Source organism: Phasianus colchicus, chromosome 29, assembly GCF_987193195.1.
Source record: "Phasianus colchicus chromosome 29, bPhaCol1.hap1.1, whole genome shotgun sequence".
Taxonomy (NCBI): domain Eukaryota; kingdom Metazoa; phylum Chordata; class Aves; order Galliformes; family Phasianidae; genus Phasianus; species Phasianus colchicus.
The window spans coordinates 2,601,991-2,623,580 of NC_143464.1; the positions used below are offsets into that span (position 1 = coordinate 2,601,991).

General features: G+C 49.5%; 2 protein-coding genes across 2 annotated transcripts; one reads left to right on the plus strand and one right to left on the minus strand.

The window, feature by feature from the left end:
* Positions 1 to 1,837: 1,837 nt before the first annotated feature.
* Positions 1,838 to 21,135, minus strand: LOC149914597 (olfactory receptor 14J1-like). The gene is made up of 3 exons (XM_090126709.1): positions 20,389 to 21,135; positions 18,982 to 18,986; positions 1,838 to 2,045 (listed from the first exon to the last, which is right to left on the minus strand). Exons 1-3 carry the CDS (start codon positions 21,133 to 21,135, stop codon positions 1,838 to 1,840), a joined length of 960 nt encoding a protein of 319 aa, XP_089982835.1.
* On the plus strand, positions 8,553 to 9,527 carry LOC149914598 (olfactory receptor 14J1-like). Its single transcript, XM_090126339.1, has one exon. The coding sequence runs from the start codon at positions 8,553 to 8,555 to the stop codon at positions 9,525 to 9,527; it is 975 nt and encodes a 324-aa protein (XP_089982465.1).
* Positions 21,136 to 21,590: the final 455 nt, after the last annotated feature.

Sequence of the window (21,590 nt, forward strand, 5' to 3'; positions counted from 1 at the left end):
CTAAAAGGAGAGCATACTCCTCAGCCATATCCCACCAGCGTGGTTCGCCTAACCGAAAGGATAAGTACTTTACATAGGTAGATAGGAAACGATAAATATTAATAGGAAACACATATTAATTGAAGGATAAATGAGTGAGGATTATGATTAATTGAAGGATAAATGAGTGGGGATTATGATTAATTGAAGGATAAATGAGTGGGGAGCAAAGCTCCACTATGTGATCACAAGCATCCCATGCCATCTCCGGAGGCCCCAGGGACAGGCAGCTTTCCAAGAGGACCTACAGGAGACCAGAGCCCCTGGAAGCTGCAGATGGAACTTGGGAAGAGGGTCTCCGGGAAGTAACTGCCAACTGTTGTCTTTGTCCCTGTAGCTGCAGCCCAACCCAGCGCACTCAATGCCCCCCAGACAAGTCAGTGGAGCCCTGGGGGTGACTCAGCGCTGAAATGGCCACTGGGAAGCCAAGAAACTCTGATTTATTCTCAATAAACACAAACATCTGTGAACCACTATGGGTCATTGGTGTCAAGCTCTGCCCAAAAGTCTCAAGTATGGGTCACAGTCACTGTGGTGAAACCCATCACATTGGAAAAACGTCCCCACCCAACTATGGACATGAAAAAGGAACAGTGTGAAAAGACCCACCAGGTCAGTCCTCAGATGAGTAAAAATTTATCTGCTACAGAGGAGGAGAGCAAAAGGCATTGAATTGTGACTCAAAGAACTAAAAGAGGTCTAATTCATTTAATCCATGAGCTGATACAAACACTGTCAGAGTGAAGGACACTGGTTTATGACATAACGTGAGGAAGAAAGAAGGTAGTGTCCCTCAAGAGTCAGTCTTGACATGGATGCTCTTCAGCATCTTCATCAGTGACACAGATGATGGCATCGAGTGCACCCTCAGCAAGTTTGAAAATGACACCAAGCTGAGCAGTGCAGTTGATCCACTGGAGGGAAGGGAAGCTATCCAGAGGGACCTGGACAGGCTGGAGAAGTGCGACCATGTGAACCTAAAGAGGTTCAAGAAGGCTAAGCGCAAGGTGCTGCACTTTGGCTGGAGCAATGCAAGGTGTTTATACAGACTGGGCAAAGAAACACTTGAGAGCAGCCCTGCGGAGAAGGACTTGGGGGTCCTGGTGGATGAGAAGGTGGACACGAGCCAGCAGTTTGCGCTTGCAGCCCAGAAGTCCAACTGTGTTCTGAGCTGCATTAAAAAAGGGGTGGCCAGCAGGGAGAGGGAGGTGATTGTCCCCCTCTACTCAGCTCTTGTGAGGCCCCATCTGCAGTGCTGCATCCAGGCCTGGGGCCCCCAGTACAGGAAGGACGTGGAGCTCTTGGGGCGGGTCCTGAGGAGGGCCACTAAGGTGCTAAGAAGGCTGGAGAACCTCTCCTATGATGAAAGGTTGAGGGAACTGGGCTTGTTTAGCTTGGAGAAGAGAAGGCTGCAAGGAGACCTTATTGTGGCCTTCCAATACTTGAAGGGAGTGGATAAACAGGAGGGAGAACGACTGTGTACGAGGGTGAATGCTGATAGGACAAGGGGCAATGGTTTTAAACGGAGTCTGGGGAGGCTTAAGTTAGATATTAAAAGGAAGTTTTTCACTCAGAGGGTGGTGAGGCACTAGAACAGGTTGCCCAAGGAGGTTGAGGATGCCCCATCTTGGAGGCATTCAAGGCCACTCTGGACGTGACTCTGAGCAGCCTGGTCTGCTGGTTGGCAACCCTGCCTGTGGCGGAGGGGTTGAAACCAGATGATCATTGTGATCCTTTTCAATACAGGCCATTCAATGACTCTGTGATAACATAGGCATGTTACGGAAAAGGCTGTGAGTCATTTGTTGAGACAGATGAGAAGACAATCCCTGCTGAAATTTGTCCATGATATCATTTTCCACACTGCATCCTTGAGCTCCTGGTTCCTCATGCTGTAGATGAGGGGGTTCAGTGTGGGAGGCACCACCGAGTACAAAAATGACAGAACCAGGTCCAGGGATGGGGAGGAGATGGAGGGGGGCTTCAGGTAGGCCAAAAAGTCAGTGCTGACAAAGAGGGAGACCACGGCCAGGTGAGGGAGGCACGTGGAGAAGGCTTTGTGCCGTCCCTGCTCAGAGGGCATCCTCAGCACGGCCCTGAAGATCGGCACATAGGACACAACAATGAAAACAAAACACACAAATACAGCAAGAACACTAAACAAAACCAATTTCCCTGAGGTAGTCTAATTCTGAGCAAAAGAGCTTGAGAATCTAAGGGATTTCACAGAAGAACTGGTTGATGGCATTGCCTTGGCAGAGTGGCAGGGAAAATGTATTGGCAGTGTGCAGCAAAGCATGGAGAACCCCAGTGCCCCAGGCAGCTGCTGCCTTGGTGGCACAAGCTCTGCTGTCCATCAAGGTCCCGTAGTGCAGGGGCTTGCAGATGGCAACGTAGCGGTCATAGGACATGATGGTGAGGACAGAATATTCTGCTGACATGAGAAAGACAAAAAGGAATGTCTGGGCAACACATCCTGCATAGGAGATGTGCCTGGTGTCCCAGAGGGCATTGGCCATGGCTTTGGGGAGAGTGGTGGAGATGCAGCCCAGGTCGAGGAGGGCGAGGTTGAGGAGGAAGAAGTACATGGGGGTGTGCAGGCGGTGGTGGCAGGCTACGGCTGTGCTGATGAGGCCGTTGCCCAGGAGGGCAGCCAGGTAGATGCCCAGCAAGAGCCAGAAGTGCAGGAGCTGCAGCTGCCGCGTGTCTGCCAAGGCCAGCAGGAGGAACTCGCTGATGGAGCTGCTGTTGGGCATCTGCAGTTCCTGGGCATGGAGTCCTGTGCGGAGTGCAGAAAATAATGACAGAAGTCAAGAAAACTTGCAGACACTCTCCTCCTGCTATACTATAGAAATGTTTCTTTCTCTTTGAAAAATGTTCATTTAACTCCATAACTTCAATTTCCTTGCATGAGCTTTAGTGTACCTTAAGAAGTAGAAGCTGAAAGAGCTCTTACTTTCCTCTCATTTCCTAATCATATCTCAGCTTCCTAGATAATTTCCTCTTACAATCAATTTCCATCCCTCATATCTTTATGCTGTCTGCACTCACAGTGCCCATCCCTACCTCTTTTCCGCACTTAAATTTCTGTTAGGGAAAGCTGTCTGTTTTCAGGATAAGAGCATTATTCATGGCAGCAGAAAACGATAGCAATTTCAGCTGAAAGCAGTTTAGGAGAATGTTCATATAAGGGCAAATTGTGAATGGTACAATTCAGGATTCTCAGAGATGTGTTCATATTTCACATCTCCTTTCAGAATTCTGCCTCCAACTCATTCTCCTTCCCTAAGAACAGGTGTTGGAAAATCCCTGCCTTGTCTCTCCTCCTGCAAAGCACCCTTGGAAAAAAAAACACCCAGTGGTGAGTGTAGCTGTTATCCCCCTGCCCCAGGCAGCAGCTGTAGCAGCAGCAGACCTCTGCCCTGCCCTGCCGTGGGACTCCTTCCCCCCACACATCTCCCCGCAGCGCCCTGGGCAGCTCCCCGGGCAGGCTGAGTGCTGAGTGCTGAGTGCTGAGCCTGGCAGGCGGCACAGTCAAAGCCTGCAGTGAGACTTACCTTGTCAAAGGCTGTGAGCAGTGCTCCTGCAGTGAACTCAACACCTGCTCAAACCATACACATCCTATAAGCTCTCTGCCCTTTCTCTCCTCTCCTCCTGTCACCTGCAGGCTGTGCTGTGCAGAAGAGCTGCTCCTGGGCACAGCTGTCTCTCTGCAGCGCTGCCCACTTGTAGGAGCTCCCTGAGTCCCAGGAGCTCAGCCCAGCCCAGCCCAGCCCAGCAGAGGATGTCATTTTCTCTTCCTCACTGCTCTCCCTGGAGATGACTTGGGGGCTGCAGGGCTGGCAGCTCCCGATAGACAACAGGGTCATCTCTGCAAAACGTACTTTGAAGTCAGATGAATGAATCACCAGTAGCCAAGCTGATTTCGGAAGCATTGTTTGTCCTAACAGATTGTGTGTGCCGAGCAAAGCTGCCAATGCCCCATCTGGTGTCATGGTTTTAAGACTCTTGTTATCAGTATTCCACATCATAACATCATGTAAAGCACCGGGAATGAAAGAGTTAATACTCCAGTTCTGTGGACGGACAACTTTCTGGATACCTGGTTCTCAGAAGAGAAGAAGAACCGCATATCCCAGGGGACTCTGAGTTCAGAGGGGAAGATAAGCCGTGGGAGGAAGACCTGGGATCTCTCACTTGCTCGCTGCCTGGCAGTGTGTGGCTGCGCGCCCCAGCCGTGCGCCTTCAGTTCAAAGTAAGGCTTTTGGTTTCAGACACTTGCTCTCTCATTATATTTGAGTTATTACCCTAAATTCCAATTTTATTTTATAACATTCTGTTATCTTACATTCCAGTATCATGTTTAGTGAAAATAAGTTTCCTTCTTCAATCATTGATGCTGTTTTTTATTATTTTTATTATTATAAATTTATTTATTAATTTATTTATTTTATTTTATTTTTATTTTTTGGCCAGTGGGACTGCCAAGCCTTCAGCCCTCTGTCACGGACACACATTGATCCAGATAACTCCGTAACAAGACAACACACTCAGTCATATGCTCTGCTTTTAGGACGGGTGTGTGGAGCCAAACGTTGGACCTGATGATCACTATGGGTCCTTCCCATTGTGGGTTGTCCTAGGATTCCATGACAAGCTGGATACAAGCACGGTGGGTTGGAATGACTGTGGTGTCACTGTGGGTAGGAGTTCAGTAACACAGTCACGATGTTCTCTCAAAAGTGTGGAGAGCAGTGATGTCAGAATTACTGAGTTATGGCAGTGATCATTATTACAGTGATGTCAGAGTCACTGTGCTGGAAAGGGGAGACAAGGTCAGTGATTTCAGCTCCACTGTGTCGTCACAGCTGATATGAGCACAGTGGTGTTGCAGTGAGACAGGAGCTCTGCATGTGGGTGAGCATCAAACACGGCATCCCCAGAACCAAATGCTACCAGTGAGGAAATGGTGCCTCCACCTTGGGCCTGGGAGTTCAAAGTTCTGTTGTGATTGACTGCTTGTTCAGACTGAGCCCCTCTCACATCCCACATCCTGGCATGAGACACACTGCCCACATGGGACTTGGGCCTCACGGCATCCTTGCACCCCATGCAGAGTCTGGCAGCTGCTGTGCCCTGGTCTTTCATTTGACATCAGACAAACCTCCATCCCACTGCCCCAGGAAGGGCCCTGAGCCAGCAGGAGGGAGGGACACGATCTCCCTGCCAAGGCTCTGGGCATCAGGCCTTGGCCTTTCTGCTTCAGAAGACAAAGGAGGCTTTGCTCAGCATCACAGCCACCATCCCAGTGCCTTGGTCTGCCTGCAATCATGGCTTCCAATTATCTGCTCTAACAAGTCCCTGGGGAAGCTTGCTTGTCCATGGCCCTCAGTGGGGCCCATTAATACTCCAAGAAACTTCACTGTTCCTTCTGACTTTGTACTCTTGAGCACTTTGTGCAATCTTCTTTCTGCACTGGAGGTGATGGACTCAGCAGCAAATGCCCCCTGGGGCCCATTACAACCTGAAGAGCCCTCCTGTGCCTTGTGCCTTCCTGTCATCTTCTTCAGGTGTTCAGAACTTGTACAGCAAACTGGACAGGTATCTGGAGACATCTAAAAGAGGAAGAGAACAACAGGCATTAATGAAGTCTATTTATTTAGTTAGTTATTGTTCAGTTTAAACAAGAATTTAAAGCAACACTTTGCAACTGATATTGACCCAGGATGTCCCCTAATGAGCTCTGCTCTGTCACTGTGTGGACAGATCCCCATCAGGCTTCCGTTTTCCTTGCTGGACAAGCCCAGCTCCATCAGTCTCTCCTCACATGTGAAGTGCTCCATCCCCAGTCACCTTGAGTGAACCTTCCCAAACTCACTTTGTCTTGCTCTCATCAGCCTTGTGTTGGGGATCTGAACTGTAGAGGCAATGCTCTGGATAATGCCTTCCCTCCATCTTCCACCCATTATCTTCTTCATATTAAAAAACTGGAAACTTGATTTCTTACCAGATTTCCAAATTCTGAAACAAGGAAGTATAGTTATTGATTACAGGAGATACTAACATTAAACATTTGGAAGGAATTCTTAACATTTCTAAGATCATGATTGTGAGGCATGGAACAGCTGTGGAACAGGTAGCCCAGAGAAGTGGTGGATGCCCCATCCCTGGCAAAGTTCAAGATGTCAAGGGCCCCAAGCATCCTCATGTACTGGATGACAGCGCTGCCCACAGCAAGGGAGCTGAAACTGGATGGTCTTTTAGGTCCTTCCGATCCAAGCCATTCAAGGATTCTGTGGTTCCTGTCAGTCTCGTCCAACTCAGAATCCTGCTTGCTTAGGTATTCCCTGATCACCTCTTTTTTCACCAAGGACACATCTGCCATGCACCAACAATTCCCACCTGTCTCTGCCTCCTAGGATTCCAAGAAGACCAGACAAACTAATAAACCGTGAGGTCAGGAAGGAAATGAGTATCAGAGACTTTTCCATGTCCTGTCTCACCATGTTCCCTACACCATTCTACTGTGGGCCCACTTAGTCAAGTTGACTAAGCAGCACAGACACTCCTGGATATGTCTTTCCTGAAGGCCCTGTGCTGCATTTGCAGCTGCATATGAATGTGCTGGACAGCCTGGAGAACTGGCATGACATGACATGACGTGGCTGCTTCTGACACCGTTTGCTTGAGAGCCCATAGAAAACTGAAGTGTTTTCTGTTAAACAATACAGATGTGTGTCAGCTCTGTCGTGCCTTGAGCTCCAGAATATTCAGCAGATGTAGAACAGAGAAAGATCTGCCTCTTCTTTTGAGAGCTCATCCATTTAGTCAGCTGAATAAATCTGCATGCTCCTTGGAGATGAGTAAAAAAGACATACTCCAGTGCCCTAAACGCAGTGGTCTGTTGTCATTTAGGATGGCCAAGAATAACTCTCACCCCTCACTTGCCTTCAGCTGATGCTCAGGAAGGAGGTGTCTGTCTCAGGGATTTCCCACGCACTTCCCAAGCACTAGCACACATCCAGGAGCACCCCAGGCACCTTGGTCATCACCCAGGGCCTCTGTATGGGCAACTGACTCCCCGCTGAAGGACCAAGGACTCGGAGCAGGAGCTCACATGCAGGCAACTCCTTGTGCACATCTGAACTGAACCAGAGGAATCCCTGAAACTCCTGTTGGTCCGTGGGGAGCAGAATCTGATTTCAGCCCCAGAGTTTCCAACTAGCGATGAAATGCCTGCACTACCTCAGCTGGATCAGTGCCCTGCCCAGGGGAAGTCCACCCTTCCTGACCTTCTCAGTGTGTCCTTTTTGTTTCAGCAAACACTCTCTAATCACATGTCTGGAATTAGTCACTGTCCACTGGACGTCTGGTGGTTAACTAAGCAGATTTCAAAGTAAAGTCATGACACTGTTATTTTTCAGGAGCTGTTGGCCATGGAGATGCAGGGACATCTCAAGGGAGATTACCTGGGGAAAAAAAAATCACATCTTCTGTTGCTGAGTTGGGCCAGGCTCCTGGGACACAGGAAGCTCCTACAAGGGGGCAGTGCTGCAGAGAGACAGCTGTGCCCAGGAGCAGCTCTTCTGCACAGCACAGCAGGGCTGGGGGCATGATCCGCAAGTGACATGAGGATAGAAGAGAGAGGAAGGAGAGTTACAGTCTATGTGGAGTGTGAGCAGGCTGTGAGCTCACTGAAGGAACACTGCTCACAGCCATAGACACGGTAAGTCTCTGGCTGCAGGCAGTGCTGCTGCTTTTACTGGAGGGATCACTAAATCAGGGACTTCCCCTTGCAGATCAGGATGCAGAGAGTCTGTGTTTCTTTATTATGAAAATGACTTGTTCCATATGAGGGCTTCCCCCCTCAGGGCAGGGGCCTTCAGCTGCCACAGCTTCTGCCTGGGGCAGGGGACTCACAGATTCCCTGCATGCCAGAATGTTTCTAAGGACACTGTGCAAGAGGAGAGACAAGGCAGGGGAAGGGAAAGGACTGGAGGCAGAAATCTAGATGGGGCTGTTCACTTAGAACACATCTCTGAGACTCCTGATTCACACTATTCTCACTCATTCTGTGAACAGTCACACAATGTGCATTCAGCCTCTCCTCTCTTGAAGGATAGAACAAAATTACAATACTGTCGTATTCTCCAGACATGAATAATGAAATTAAGCTGCAGTCGGGCAGCTTTCTCTAACAGAAATGTAATGGCACATAGGATGGGACTGGGTGCTTTAAAAGCAGTTGGGTTAAAGACAGGGAAAGAGATGAAAATATCCAGGGAGATGGGATAAGATTAAAAAATGAGAAAAATATATAAGCTGCATACTCGTCTTCTGCTTATGGAATGCTAAACTTCATGAAATTAAATTGAAGTTATGGAGCTAAATGAACATTGTGCAGAGAGAAAGGAAAATATATATATATATATATAGCAGAAGGAGTGCCTCTGAGAATGATCTTGACATTATTTTCTGCACTCTGCACAGGACTCCATGCCCAGGAACTGCAGATGCCCAACAGCAGCTCCATCAGCGAGTTCCTCCTGCTGGCGTTGGCAGACACGCGGCAGCTGCAGCTCCTGCACTTCTGGCTCTTGCTGGGCATCTACCTGGCTGCCCTCCTGGGCAACGGCCTCATCAGCACAGCCGTAGCCTGCCACCACCGCCTGCACACCCCCATGTACTTCTTCCTCCTCAACCTCGCCCTCCTCGACCTGGGCTGCATCTCCACCACTCTCCCCAAAGCCATGGCCAATGCCCTCTGGGACACCAGGCACATCTCCTATGCAGGATGTGTTGCCCAGACCTTCCTGTTTGTCTTTCTGATATCGGCAGAGTATTTCATTCTCACCACCATGTCCTATGACCGCTACGTTGCCATCTGCAAGCCCCTGCACTACGGGACCTTGATGGACAGCAGAGCTTGTGCCACCATGGCAGCAGCTGCCTGGGGCTCTGGGGTTCTCAATGCTCTGCTGCACACTGCCAATACATTTTCTCTGCCTCTCTGCCAAGGCAATGCCATCAATCAGTTCTTCTGTGAAATTGCCCAGATCCTCAAGCTCTCCTGCTCACACTCCTACCTCAGGGAAGTTGGACTTATTATGTGTAGTGTCCTTGTCTTATTTGGATGTTTTGTTTTCATTGTTATGTCCTATGTGCAGATCTTCAGGGCCGTGCTGAGGATGCCCTCTGAGCAGGGACGGCACAAAGCCTTCTCCACGTGCCTCCCTCACCTGGCCGTGGTCTCCGTCTTTGTCAGCACAGGCATGGTTGCCTACCTGAAGCTCCCCTCCATCTCCTCCCCATCCCTGGACCTGGTGGTGTCATTTCTGTACTCGGTGGTGCCTCCAGCAGTGAACCCCCTCATTTACAGCATGAGGAACCAGGAGCTCAAGGATGCGGTGAGGAAAATGTTGTCATGGTCACATTTCAGCAGGCATAAACTTCACATGTCTCAACAAGTGACTCAGTCTGTACAATAACAAATTTATGTTCCTTACTGATTATAATATTTATTTATGTTTATCACTTCATTTTTCTTTGGTGTTCATATACATCTGTGTGTGTGTAATTATCATTAGTGGTTACCATGGTCCTACACATATGTTTGGCTTCCTTCTACTTGTACTGAGGCATCACCGTGCTCTCTTTCTCCTGGAGCCCACAGGAACTCTGGCTCAGTGCTGACTTTCTCACAGCCTCCATGTTCCACCTCTGTGTCTGCAGGCAAATTAGATGCCAGCGGGCAACGTGGAGCTGATATAGGCTTGATTAGCAAATGGGATCAATGTATTAGCCGGTTGAACAATATATTACTTTAGCAGAAGGAATCAGTGTGTGCTCGTCGTAAAACTTCTGTGTTTAGCTTTGACTGGTGTGTGAACAGCCCTGTTTTTATCAATGATCCTGTTTCACAGAAGCTCTGAAATCACTTTTTTGCCTCCACCAGGTGCAAGGACTTGTTCTTGGGTTTGATATAACTGTTTGCACTTACACCAGACCAAGATAGAAAGTTGTTGATTGTGGCAAGACAAGCAATGGAAGTTTGCCAAACTGGGGGGAAAGAGCTAAAAGGTGAGCCAGGGTGCACCGTGATGAAGAGGAAGATGAACTAAAGGGGAGGAAGTAGGTGCTGTGAGAAGGAGGACATGTGGTGTCAGGGGCTGTGCTGGGGGCCCATCTCTGTACCACTGCACGCATGCTGCCCCACACAGTGCCTGCACTGAGCTGCCAGGGGCTGCCTGTGGGGCGGTGGGGCCGGGCTGTCCTGCAGAGGGGAAGGCACACGGAGCCTCATGCTGCGGGGCTGGGACCCCAAAATCAGCCTGGAACTCAGCGCCCAGCTGCGCTGTGCTCACCTTGCCTGGCTCCCAGGTGCCCCCTGTGCTGCTCTGTCACTGCCCCTCTACAGGACAGGGGAGAGAACACATCTCAGCAATTCCTGGGTTGAGGCACAAAGCGTTTTATTCTTTCTTTGCTTAAAACCCAAAGACAACAAACTGTGTGTGTCAATGGCTACATATCAATGCAGGTTTTTTTTTTTTTTTTCCTGCACACTTTGAAACAGCTTTTGAATTCAGCGTCCCTTTCACCTTAATATATTAATTGAAACTACACCTAACCCACAACACATGTTACTGATATTCTATATAATATAAATTATTTCCAACACATAAGTCTGCTCACTGTTAGTTAGGATTTCACGTCCCTCTTCTTCCTTACCTATTTACCATAATCCAAGTGATATGCCATGTTTCTATTTCATCCTTATTGTCTCTTGTCCTGACTTTTTTTTTTTTTTTTTTTTTTTTTCCCTAATACTTAATAATAACTTGCTAAATTATCCCTATGTACCAGGTAGTTATTTCTGTTCTCGCTGTCAAACCCAGTCTGTTTTGTCACTGCAGTTCTGGAAATGATTCATTGGCTGAAGTCCAGACCATTCCAGTAACAGCTCTCTGGATCCCAAACTGAAGGTTGTTAAGTTACAGAAGGACACCTATCTACCAGGTGCCAGTTGCAAACAAAGAAACAATCTAATAACGAATTTATTTGTGTGTGCTGTAAAAAGATGTGTTTTACTATAATGCAACCTCAGTCCTGAGATTTACTACTGTCATGGTTTTGTGATTTTTGGTTTTCGGTATTCCACATCATAACATCATGTGGGGCAGCGGGAGTTTAACTGTTAATGCTCAAGCTCTGGGTACCTGCCTGGAAGAGAAGAAGAACTGCATTCCCCAGGGGACTTTGCGGGCACAGAGAGTCTCGAGATACAACTCCTGGCAAGGTCACCTGATGCACTCTTCTTAGCCTGCTCTTCGTCGGCTCTCCTCCCTTTTCTCCCTGCTGCTCAACTGGACTGCGCATCTCACCTCAGCTCTCCGCATTGTGGTGAGGCCTATCCACCTTTCGGACATTCTCTCTCTCATTATATTTAATTTATTAGCTTCAAATTTAATTATATTGTATTATAGTGTGTTATCTTGCATTCCGATACTATATTTAGTAAATTAGTTTGTTTCTCCTCAGATCGTTGCCGCTGTTTTTAATTATTTTGGGGTCCCCTGTTCCCTTTTTCCGGAGGCGTGGATCTGCGAATCCCTCCGCCCCGCTAGTCACGGAACTGGGCCGAACCAGCCCGTAAACCGTTGACAACTACGTTTTCTTTAGCTCAATAATATAAGAATCTAAATGAGAAATCAGTATTTTCCCCAAACTTCATAACTTCAATGCCGCGGTTCCTTACGGTCAGAATGATAATGTGGATGCTTTGACAGTACATCAGTTACACAGACCGGTACAAAACTCTACCTGGACACTTGGAAGTCCTTTGGAATGGTCCCACATCACTTCCTTATCTCTGTGGAGAGATGTCTGAGATGGATTTGAAGGGCAGAGTGTTCATTGGATAAGAAATTGGTTGGAAGGTGGCAGCCAAAGGACTGTGGTAAATGGCTCTCTGGGAAATCGGCTCCACCGGGTGGAGGCTGATCACAAGTTATGTCCACAGGGGTCAGCCTTGGGACCAGAGCTCTTCAACGTCTATCAGTGGCATGGATGATGAGACAGAGAGCACCCTCAGCAAGTGTGCTGATGTCACCAAGCTGTGTGGTGCAGTTGGCATGACAGAATGAAGGGGTGCCATCCAGAGGGACCTGGCCAGGCTTGAAAAGTGGGCCCAAAGAAACAGCATGAGGTTCAACAAGATCAAATGCCAGTTTTTGCACTTGTGTTGGGACAATCCCAGGCATGAGGGTTGAATTCCTAGAGAGCAGCCCTGAGGGGAAGGACTTCAAGATGGTAGATGAAAACCTTAACAGGAGCCAGAAGTGTGTGCTTGCAGCCTGAGAGGCCAACTGCACCCTGGGCTGCATCAACAGAGAAGTGGTCATCAGAGCAAGGGAGGGCACTGTCCTTCTCTACTCAGCCCTCAGAAGGCCCCATCTGGAGCATGATGTAAAGCTTTTAGAGAAGGTCCAGAGGAAAGCCACGAGGGTGATCAGAGGGCTGGAGGACCTCTCCTGGAAAGACAGGCTGAGGGAGATGGGAGAAGAAACAGCCTGGAGGAGAACACATTGCAGCCTTCCAGTACTCACCAAGAGCTCAGAAAGATCGCCGAGGTTCGCCGCTTCGGAGCTGTTTCAGCCAGAGCCGCAGCGGCTGATCGCGAAGAACACGTGGATCTCGATCGGTTCCCTCTTCTGGGGGTTCCCGAGACAACAGAGAAGCCCGGCAGCTCTCGCGAGAGCGGCTGACGCAGCGGGGGCGTTGCCCGGGCAACGCCTAGAAAAAACCTCCGGGACCAGGACGGAGAGGAGAGGCGTTATCACTGTGAGGTAAGTGGCAGGTGCGGGGTCACCCATTAACGAGCTGGTAAGGGGGCGAGGGCAGAGCCAGCACTATCAGCAGCAGGGTAGGGCTGATCGGTCACACCCTGTTAAGGCTATTCTAGTTGTGCTAATTAGTCTTCTGGTTCTCCATGGCTCCACCCCGGCGGAAGGCTACTGCCTCTAAAAATAATGTGGGGACCCAGACAGAGGCCCCCTGCACATGTAAAAGAAAGACTGCCAAGAAGAATGCAGAGACGCAGACTGAGGTCCCGAAACAACATGCTAGTGTGCAGGTCACTGGCTGTGATGAGTGCTAGAGCCTGGCCCTTTGCCTTTGACCACTTTGCCTTGTGGTCAACCTGAAGGAGGAGGTGGAGAGGCTGAGGACCATAAAGGAATGTGAGAGGGAGATTGATTGGTGGTGCCAGTCCCTATCAGCCCCGAGATCTTGGCACACAGCTGAGGCTCCGCGTGGAGCGTGTCACCCCCTGCCGCCTTGCAAACAGGTAGTAGAGGGGAACCGGCAGGTAGACTGTGTTCCTGCTGCAGTGCAAGGCAATTTGAGAGCAGAGCAAGGCAATCTAAAGGAGGAGGAGGAGTGGGAAAGGATACCGGCTCGGCGAAGTGGGCGTCCTCCATCCCGACCATCCTCGGCTCCCCAGGTGCCTCTGCAAAATGGTTTGAGGCCCTGAATCTTGAGGGAGAGGTGAGTGAGGGGGTGGAGGGAGGTCCACCTGTGAGGTTGCCTCGGGCGAAGCGGTCGACCCCACGCCTCAAGACTGCCTCCACCCGGAAGGACAGAAGGGTGGTTGTCATAGGTGACTCCCTGCTGAGAGGAACGGAAGGCCCTATATGTCGGCCTGACCCTACCCGTAGGGAGGTGTGCTGCCTCCCTGGGGCAAGGGTCAGGGACATTGCTAGGAAACTTCCTGGTCTGATTGGCCCTTCTGATTATTACCCATTATTGATAGTTCAGGCTGGCAGCGATGAAGTCGCTGAGAGAAGCCTGAGGTCTATCAAGGAAGACTTCAGGGGACTGGGGCGGGTAGTTGAAGGAACGGGTGTGCAGGTGGTTTTTTCTTCCCTACCTTCAGTGGCAGGGAAGGATACCGAGAGCATCCAAAAAACCCGCCTCATAAATAAATGGCTAAGAAGTTGGTGCAAGCACAGGAACTTCGGTTTTTTTGACCACGGGGCAATTTACTCTGCACCTGGCATGATGGCTGCAGATGGAAGTAGCCTGTCTCCAAGGGGTAAGAGGATCCTAGCCCAGGAACTGGCAGGGCTCATTGAAAGGTGTTTAAACTAGGTATGAAGGGGGAAGGGGACAGAATGAGGGCCACTGGGGTTGAGCGGGTAGTTCGTGGCTCAAAACGGAGTTCGATGGGTGAAAAGGGTGGAGTTCAAAGGGATGGAGAGAGGCAGGGGGGTGCTGCTTCCCTAAAGTGTCTATACACTAATGCACGCAGCATGGGAAATAAACAGGAAGAGTTGGAGATCTGTGTGCGGTCGCAAGGCCATGATCTCATTGCCATCACGGAGACGTGGTGGGACAGCTCGCATGACTGGAATGTTGTCATGGAGGGCTATGTGCTTTTTAGGAAAGATCGGCTGGCGAGGCGGGGTGGTGGAGTTGCTCTTTATGTGAGAGAGCAGCTAGAATGTATTGAACTCCACCTGGGGGAGGGTGAAGTAGCAGTAGAGAGCTTGCGGGTGAGAATCAAGGGGCAGGCTGGTATGAGTGACACCGTTGTGGGTGTGTACTACAGGCCCCCTGATCAGGAAGAGGAGGTTGACGAGGCCTTCCACAAGCAACTGAAAGTAGCGTCGCAATCCCAGGCGCTAGTGCTTGTGGGGGACTTCAATTATCCAGATATTTGCTGGAAAAGCAACGTGGCCAGGCACGCGCGGTCCAGACGGTTCCTGCAATGTGTCAAAGACAACTTTCTGATGCAGATGGTGGAGGAACCGACGAGGGGAGGGGTGTTACTGGACCTTATTCTCACAAATAAGGACGGGTTTGTTAAGGAAGTAAAAGTTGGGGGCAGCTTGGGTTGTAGTGACCACAAGATGGTGGAGTTCAAGATCTTGAGTGGAAGGAGCAAAGCAAAAAGTAGGATTGCTACCCTGGACTTTAGGAGAGCCAACTTTGATCTCTTCCGGGACCTACTTGGAGCTATCCCGTGGGTTAGGGTGTTAGAAGGTAAGGGGGCCTGTGAGAGCTGGTTGGCATTTAAACAGCTCTTCTTCCAAGCCCAGGATCGGTGCGTCCCTGTGAGCAAGAAATCAGGAAAGGGTGGCAGGAGACCTGTGTGGATGAGCAAGGAGCTCATGCGCAAACTCAAAGGGAAAAAGAAGGTCCATGAAATGTGGAAAAAGGGTCTGACCACTCAGGAAGAATATAGAAATGTTGTCAGGGCCTGCAGGGATGCGACGAGGAAGGCTAAAGCCCACCTGGAATTGAATCTAGCAAAGGTGGTAAAGGATAATAAAAAAGGCTTTTTTAAGTATGTTAACAGTAAAAGGAAGACTAGGGAGAATGTAGGTCTCCTACTAAGTGAGGGGGGTGTTCTGGTAATGGGGGATGCTGAGAAGGCGGAGATACTGAACGCCTTCTTTGCTTCTGTCTTCAGTGAAAAAGCTCCCCCTCGGGAATCCCAGGCCCTGGTGGTTAGTGAGAAGGTCTGGGGAATGGAAGACTTCCCTTTAGTCAGGGAAGAGGCGGTCCAAGAGCGCCTAGGCAACACCAATGTTCATAAATCCATGGGACCCGATGGGGTGCATCCACGGGTGCTGAGGGAGCTGGCAGAGGTGATTGCTGAACCTCTCTCTATCATCTTTGAGAGGTCTTGGGGAATGGGGGAGGTGCCTGAAGACTGGAGGATAGCCAATGTCACTCCGGTCTTCAAAAAGGGCAAGAAGGAAGATCCAGGTAATTACAGGCCAGTCAGCCTCACCTCTGTCCCTGGAAAGGTGATGGAACAGATTGTGCTGGATGCCATCTCCAGACAACTGGAAGAAAAGGAGGTTATCAGGAGTAGTCAGCACGGGTTCACCAGGGGGAGGTCGTGCTTGACAAACCTGGTAGCCTTCTATGATGTTGTCACTGGCTGGGTGGATGGGGGGAGAGCAGTGGATGTAGTCTACCTTGATTTCAGCAAGGCATTTGACACTGTCTCCCACGACATCCTTATAACGAAGCTGAGGAAGTGCGGGATAGATGAGTGGACAGTGAGGTGGGTTGAGAACTGGCTGACTGGCAGAGCACAGAGGGCTGTCATTGGCGGTGCAAAGTCTGGTTGGAGACCTGTAACCAGTGTTGTTCCCCAGGGGTCAGTGCTGGGTCCGGTCCTGTTCAACATCTTCATCAATGACCTTGATGAGGGGATAGTGGCCACCCTCAGCAAGTTTGCTGATGATACGAAGTTGGGAGGATCGGCTGACACGCCCGAAGGCTGTGCTGCCATTCAGCGAGACCTAGACAGGCTGGAGAGCTGGGCAGTAAGAAACCAGATGAGGTTTAACAAAAGCAAGTGTAGAGTCTTGCACTTAGGGAGGAATAATTGCATGCACCGGTACAGGTTGGGGGATGAGCTGCTGGAGAGGAGCTCTGCGGAGAGGGACCTGGGTGTCCTGGTGGACGACAGGTTGGCCATGAGCCAGCAGTGTGCACTTGTAGCCAAAAAGACCAATGGCATTCTGGGGTGCATTAAAAAGAGCGTGGCCAGCAGGTCGAGGGAGGTGAACCTCCCCCTCTACTCTGCCCTGGTAAGGCCTCATCTGGAGTACTGTGTCCAGTTCTGGTCTCCTCAGTACAAAAAAGACAGGGATCTCTTGGAAAGAGTCCAGCGGAGAGCCACAAAGATGGTGAAGGGCCTGGAGCATCTCTCCTATGAAGAAAGGCTAAGTGATCTGGGTCTGTTTAGCCTTGAGAAGAGAAGACTGAGAGGGGACCTGATCCAGGTCTATAAATATCTAATGTGTGGGGGGCAAAGTGGCGAGGCCAGACTGTTTTCAGCAGTGTGCAGAGACAGGACGAGGGGAAATGGCCAGAAGCTGGAGCATAGGAAGTTCCGCACCAATGTGCGCAAGAACTTCTTTACGGTGAGGTGACGGAGCCCTGGAACAGGCTGCCCAGGGAGGTGGTGGAGTCTCCTTCTCTGGAGATGTTCAAGACCCGCCTGGACGCCTACCTGTGCGACCTGGTGTAGGGATCCTGCTTTGGCAGGGGGGTTGGACTCGATGATCTCTGGAGGTCCCTTCCAACCCCTACGATTCTGTGAAGGGGGAAATCAACTTTTAACATGGGCAGATATTGATATCACAAGGTACAAATGTTTTAAATTATAATAGTTGAGATTTAGATTAGAGATTGGGAGGATCTTTTCAGTGAGAGGGTGGTGAGGTCCTGGCTGTTGTGATTTCGTGCTCTTTTTTTATGTCAGTATTCCACACCAAAACATCATGTGAAGCAGTGGGAGTTAAAGAGTTAGCGTTCTGGTTCCACTTGCTGCCTTTTATGGGCATTTTGAGCATTCTGATGGGAGGGGAGGGGCAGAATTCCCTGGAGCACATGGTGTGAAGAGGAAGATAGGTGGAGATCCAGACTGCACCACAGTGGCTCTCCCTCAGGCCCCACTCAGTTTGCAGCAGAGAAGGGCATGTGCTTCCCTTGTACTATCGTGGGGACTCACACTTTGGGCACGCTTTGGTTCAGTAGGATTTAGTAAATTACCATTCCTCCTCAGATCGTTGCTGTTGTGATCCATTTGTTAAACCCATCTACTAGCTCTCGGCCCTTCCACCTCTCCCAGAGTGCGCGGCCTCCCTGGGGCCTCCCTGCACCACCGACATCACCAGAAAAGTCCCAGGTCTGGTTTGCTCCTCTGATTACTACCCATTCTTGATAGTTCAGGTAAGCAGTGATGAAATTGTTCAGGGAAGCCTGCGACCTATGCAAAAGGATTTCAGGGGTTAGGGTGAATGGCTGAGAGAGTGGCTTCACAAGTGGTATTTTTCTCTCTCCTTCTTCTGGGGTGGTGAGGGATGCAGAGCAGTCTAGGAAATGGCAGGCTTTGAATAAGTGGCAGAAAGGTTGGTGCCACCACAGAACTATGGGTTCTTTGCCCATGGGGAGGACGGAAGAGAAAACTGGATGTGAATTGAGAGCAAATCTAAAGAAATGTGTGTGTAAAAACCAGAGTGAAGTATGGGTAAAGCACGTAGAGAAGTGTGAATAAAGCTGGACTAAAGTGTGAATAAACTTGAAGTGTGAGAAAGACCAGGAGCAAAGTGTGGGTAGACCAGGAGTAGAGCGTGAGTACACCCGGAGCAGGGTGTCAGTAAAAATCGGAGAAAAGTTTGAGTAAACCCAGAGTGAAGTGTGAGTAAACTTGAAGAAATGTTTCAGTAAACGCTGAGGAAAGTGTGAGTAAAACACACACGCACACAAAATGTGAATAAACCCAGAGTAATGTGTGAGAGAACTTGGAGTAAAGAGTGAGGTGGGCATTTCAAGGATCCCTGCATTACATTTGTGATACTGTTGTGTGGGGAGGTGCAGCAGAAGTCACGTTCACAAAAGGAGAGCAAATAATCCAAATTCTTCTGCAAGCTGGTTTTGCTATTAAGCGAGGCAAAGTGAATGGACCTGCCCAGGAGATTCAGTTCCTAGGTATAAAGTGGCAAGATGGGCGTCATCACATTCCAGCAGATGTGACCAACAACATCACTGCTATGTCTCCACCCACTAGCAAGAGAGAGACACAGTCTTTTCTGGGTGTAGTGGGCTTTTGGAGACTGCATGTTCCAAACTATAGCCTTATTGTGCACTTCCTTCATCAGGTGACGCGGATGAAAAATGACGTGTATAAAGAGGGTCCAAAGAGTGCTACACTGCAACTGAGAAGGAGATCTTAGCTGCATATGAGGGGATTCGGGCTGCTTCTGAAGTGGTCGGTACTGAACCACAGCTCCTCTGGCACCTCGACTACCAGTGCTGAACTGCATGTTTAAACGAAAGGTTCCCTCCACCCATCATGCAACTGATGCCACTTGGAGTAAGTGGGTTGCACTGATTACACAACGAGCGCGGATGGGGAACCTCAGCTGATTTGCAACCCCTGGTTGGATAACAGTGAAACTGACACTCAGTGTCCAGACACAGGCATCAGTTTAATGCGAATCTGTGCACTACAGTTATCTGTAAGGTACTGGCACTTCTACACTTATTTCCATGTGCAGCTACACCTTGTGATGTTATAAGAAACCAAAGTAAGCCTTGTGTTACTTGACAACTTTGTGAGAGGAAAAGAAAGAAAAGGGAGTGACAGAGTTGGGGGTGGGGGAGGGGTGGGGGGGGGAGGACAGAGAAAGAGATCACAGGTCCTGGTTCCAGCTTTGATCCAGCAGAGAGAAGTGGGGGGTCTTTGACTTGTAAGCGTGCTTGTCTCATAGTTTTGAAGCGTGAAAGACTCCAAACAGGACCTCAAGGATCTCTCTGGCATCCTTCTGTGGCTCCTAGGTTTACAGGTGTGCCATCCAGGGCTGTGAGTGAGGTGGCAATAAACAAGCCCAACAAAAACAAGTTTGCAGTCAGAACATCCTACAGCACAATGGGAACGTTTTGGGCAGAGCAAGGCTGTCTTATTTTTCACAGGATTCCCTCCTCCCCAAGTGTCCAGCCTTCAGTCTGTTGACATGGCAATGCTCTTCCAAGCTGTTAAAACAACTCCAGGCACACCGCAGGCAAAGCGTCCTTTTTTTGTTGGTCTGCTACGTAATGCAGGACCTGAGGGCTGACACAAGTGCAAGGAGAAAGGAGAACAGCGTGCAAAGGTGGTGCAAAGAGAGCAGCACTGAAAAGTGCACGTCCTGCTGCTGCCCATGGCCGTGGCTCCAGGGAAGCAGCAGCACAACTCCAAGGCAGCAGAGAGGGAGCGCCCAGCGGGCGGTGAGGGGCAGCCCCACAGACACCAGGGCTGCTGCCACGTGTGGCATTGGGCCCTTGGTTCCTGCAGCCCTCTGTGTGCAGGGCTGCTCTCTGAGATACAGATGATAGTCTAATTTCATTCTTATTATTATTATTATTTTTAATCTACTCAAACAGCCAAGTGCTTGAAGAATAGTAAAGATTTCAGGAGTAAGAAAAAAAAACAAATGTACATGGGAAATATCAATTAATAATATTATTTAAGTGGAGTAAAAACTATTGCAAGAATTAAAAAAATTAAAACAAAAAAAAAATAAAAAAGAAATATTACATAATGCCACTCCCAGCTTTTCTTGAGTTTGTGGTAATCATGTGAAGATGATGAAGATATAATTAATGCTGAAAAAACATACATAGAAATAGTTTCTTGAGGACATCCTTGAGCTCCCGGTTCCTCATGCTGTAGATGAGGGGGTTCACTACAGGAGGTACCACTGTGTATAACAGTGCCAGCACCAGGTCCAGAAATGGGGAAGAAAGTGATGGGGGTTTCAGGTAGGCGAATGTGGCAGTGCTGACAAAGAGGGAGACCACGGCCAGGTGAGGGAGGCACGTGGAGAAGGCTTTGTGCCGTCCCTGCTCAGAGGGCATCCTCAGCACGGCCCTGAAGATCTGCACATAGGACACAACAATGAATACAAAGCACCCAGATGCTAAAGATATACTAAGAAGCAGAAGTGAATTTTCTTTGAGGTAGGAGTGTGAACAGGAGAGCTTGAGGATGTGGGGGATTTCACAGAAGAACTGATTGATGGCATTGCCTTGGCAGAGAGGCAGGGAAAATGTATTGGCAGTGTGCAGCAAAGCATTGAGAACCCCAGTGCCCCAGGCAGCTGCTGCCATGGTGGCACAAGCTCTGCTGTCCATCAGGGTCCCATAGTGCAGGGGCTTGCAGATGGCAACGTAGCGGTCATAGGACATGATGGTGAGAATGCAATACTCTGCTGAAAAGAAAAAGAAAAAGAAAAAGACCTGTGCAGCACATCCTGCGTAGGAGATGTGCCTGGTGTCGCAGAGGGCATTGGCCATGGCTTTGGGGAGAGTGGTGGAGATGCAGCCCAGGTCGAGGAGGGCGAGGTTGAGGAGGAAGAAGTACATGGGGGTGTGCAGGCGGTGGTGGCAGGCTACGGCTGTGCTGATGAGGCCGTTGCCCAGGAGGGCAGCCAGGTAGATGCCCAGCAAGAGCCAGAAGTGCAGGAGCTGCAGCTGCTGCGTGTCTGCCAACGCCAGCAGGAGGAACTCGCTGATGGAGCTGCTGTTGGGCATCTGCAGTTCCTGGGCATGGAGTCCTGTGCAGAGTGCAGAAGGTAATGGTGAGTCAAGATCATTCACACAGACACAGACGCTATAAAATTATTTTCTTTCTCTATGGAAAATGTTCATTTAGCTCTTTAACTTGAATTTATTTTCATGAGCTTCACCATCCCTTAAGAAGGAGAAGCTTAAGGAGCTCTAATTTTCCTCTCGTTTCCTAATCCTATTTCAGCCTCCTGGATATTTTCCATCTTTGAGCAATTTCCATGTCTCATATCTTTATCCTGTCTGCTCTTGGAGTGCCCATATCTACCTCTGTGCCCTTAAACTTCTGTTAGAGAAAGCTGCCTGTCTGCAGGATAAGTGCATTATTCATCTCTGTGGGAAACAATGACAATTTCAGCTGGTGCTGTCCTTTGGAAGACGAGAGTTTGAAAGCACTTTAGGAGATTGTTTGCATAACAGCA

Bases quoted from the DNA above. Each gene is read 5' to 3' on its own strand.
- LOC149914597 (XM_090126709.1), bottom strand. From the start codon at position 21,135: ATGCCCAACAGCAGCTCCATCAGCGAGTTCCTCCTGCTGGCGTTGGCA.
- LOC149914598 (XM_090126339.1), top strand. From the start codon at position 8,553: ATGCCCAACAGCAGCTCCATCAGCGAGTTCCTCCTGCTGGCGTTGGCA.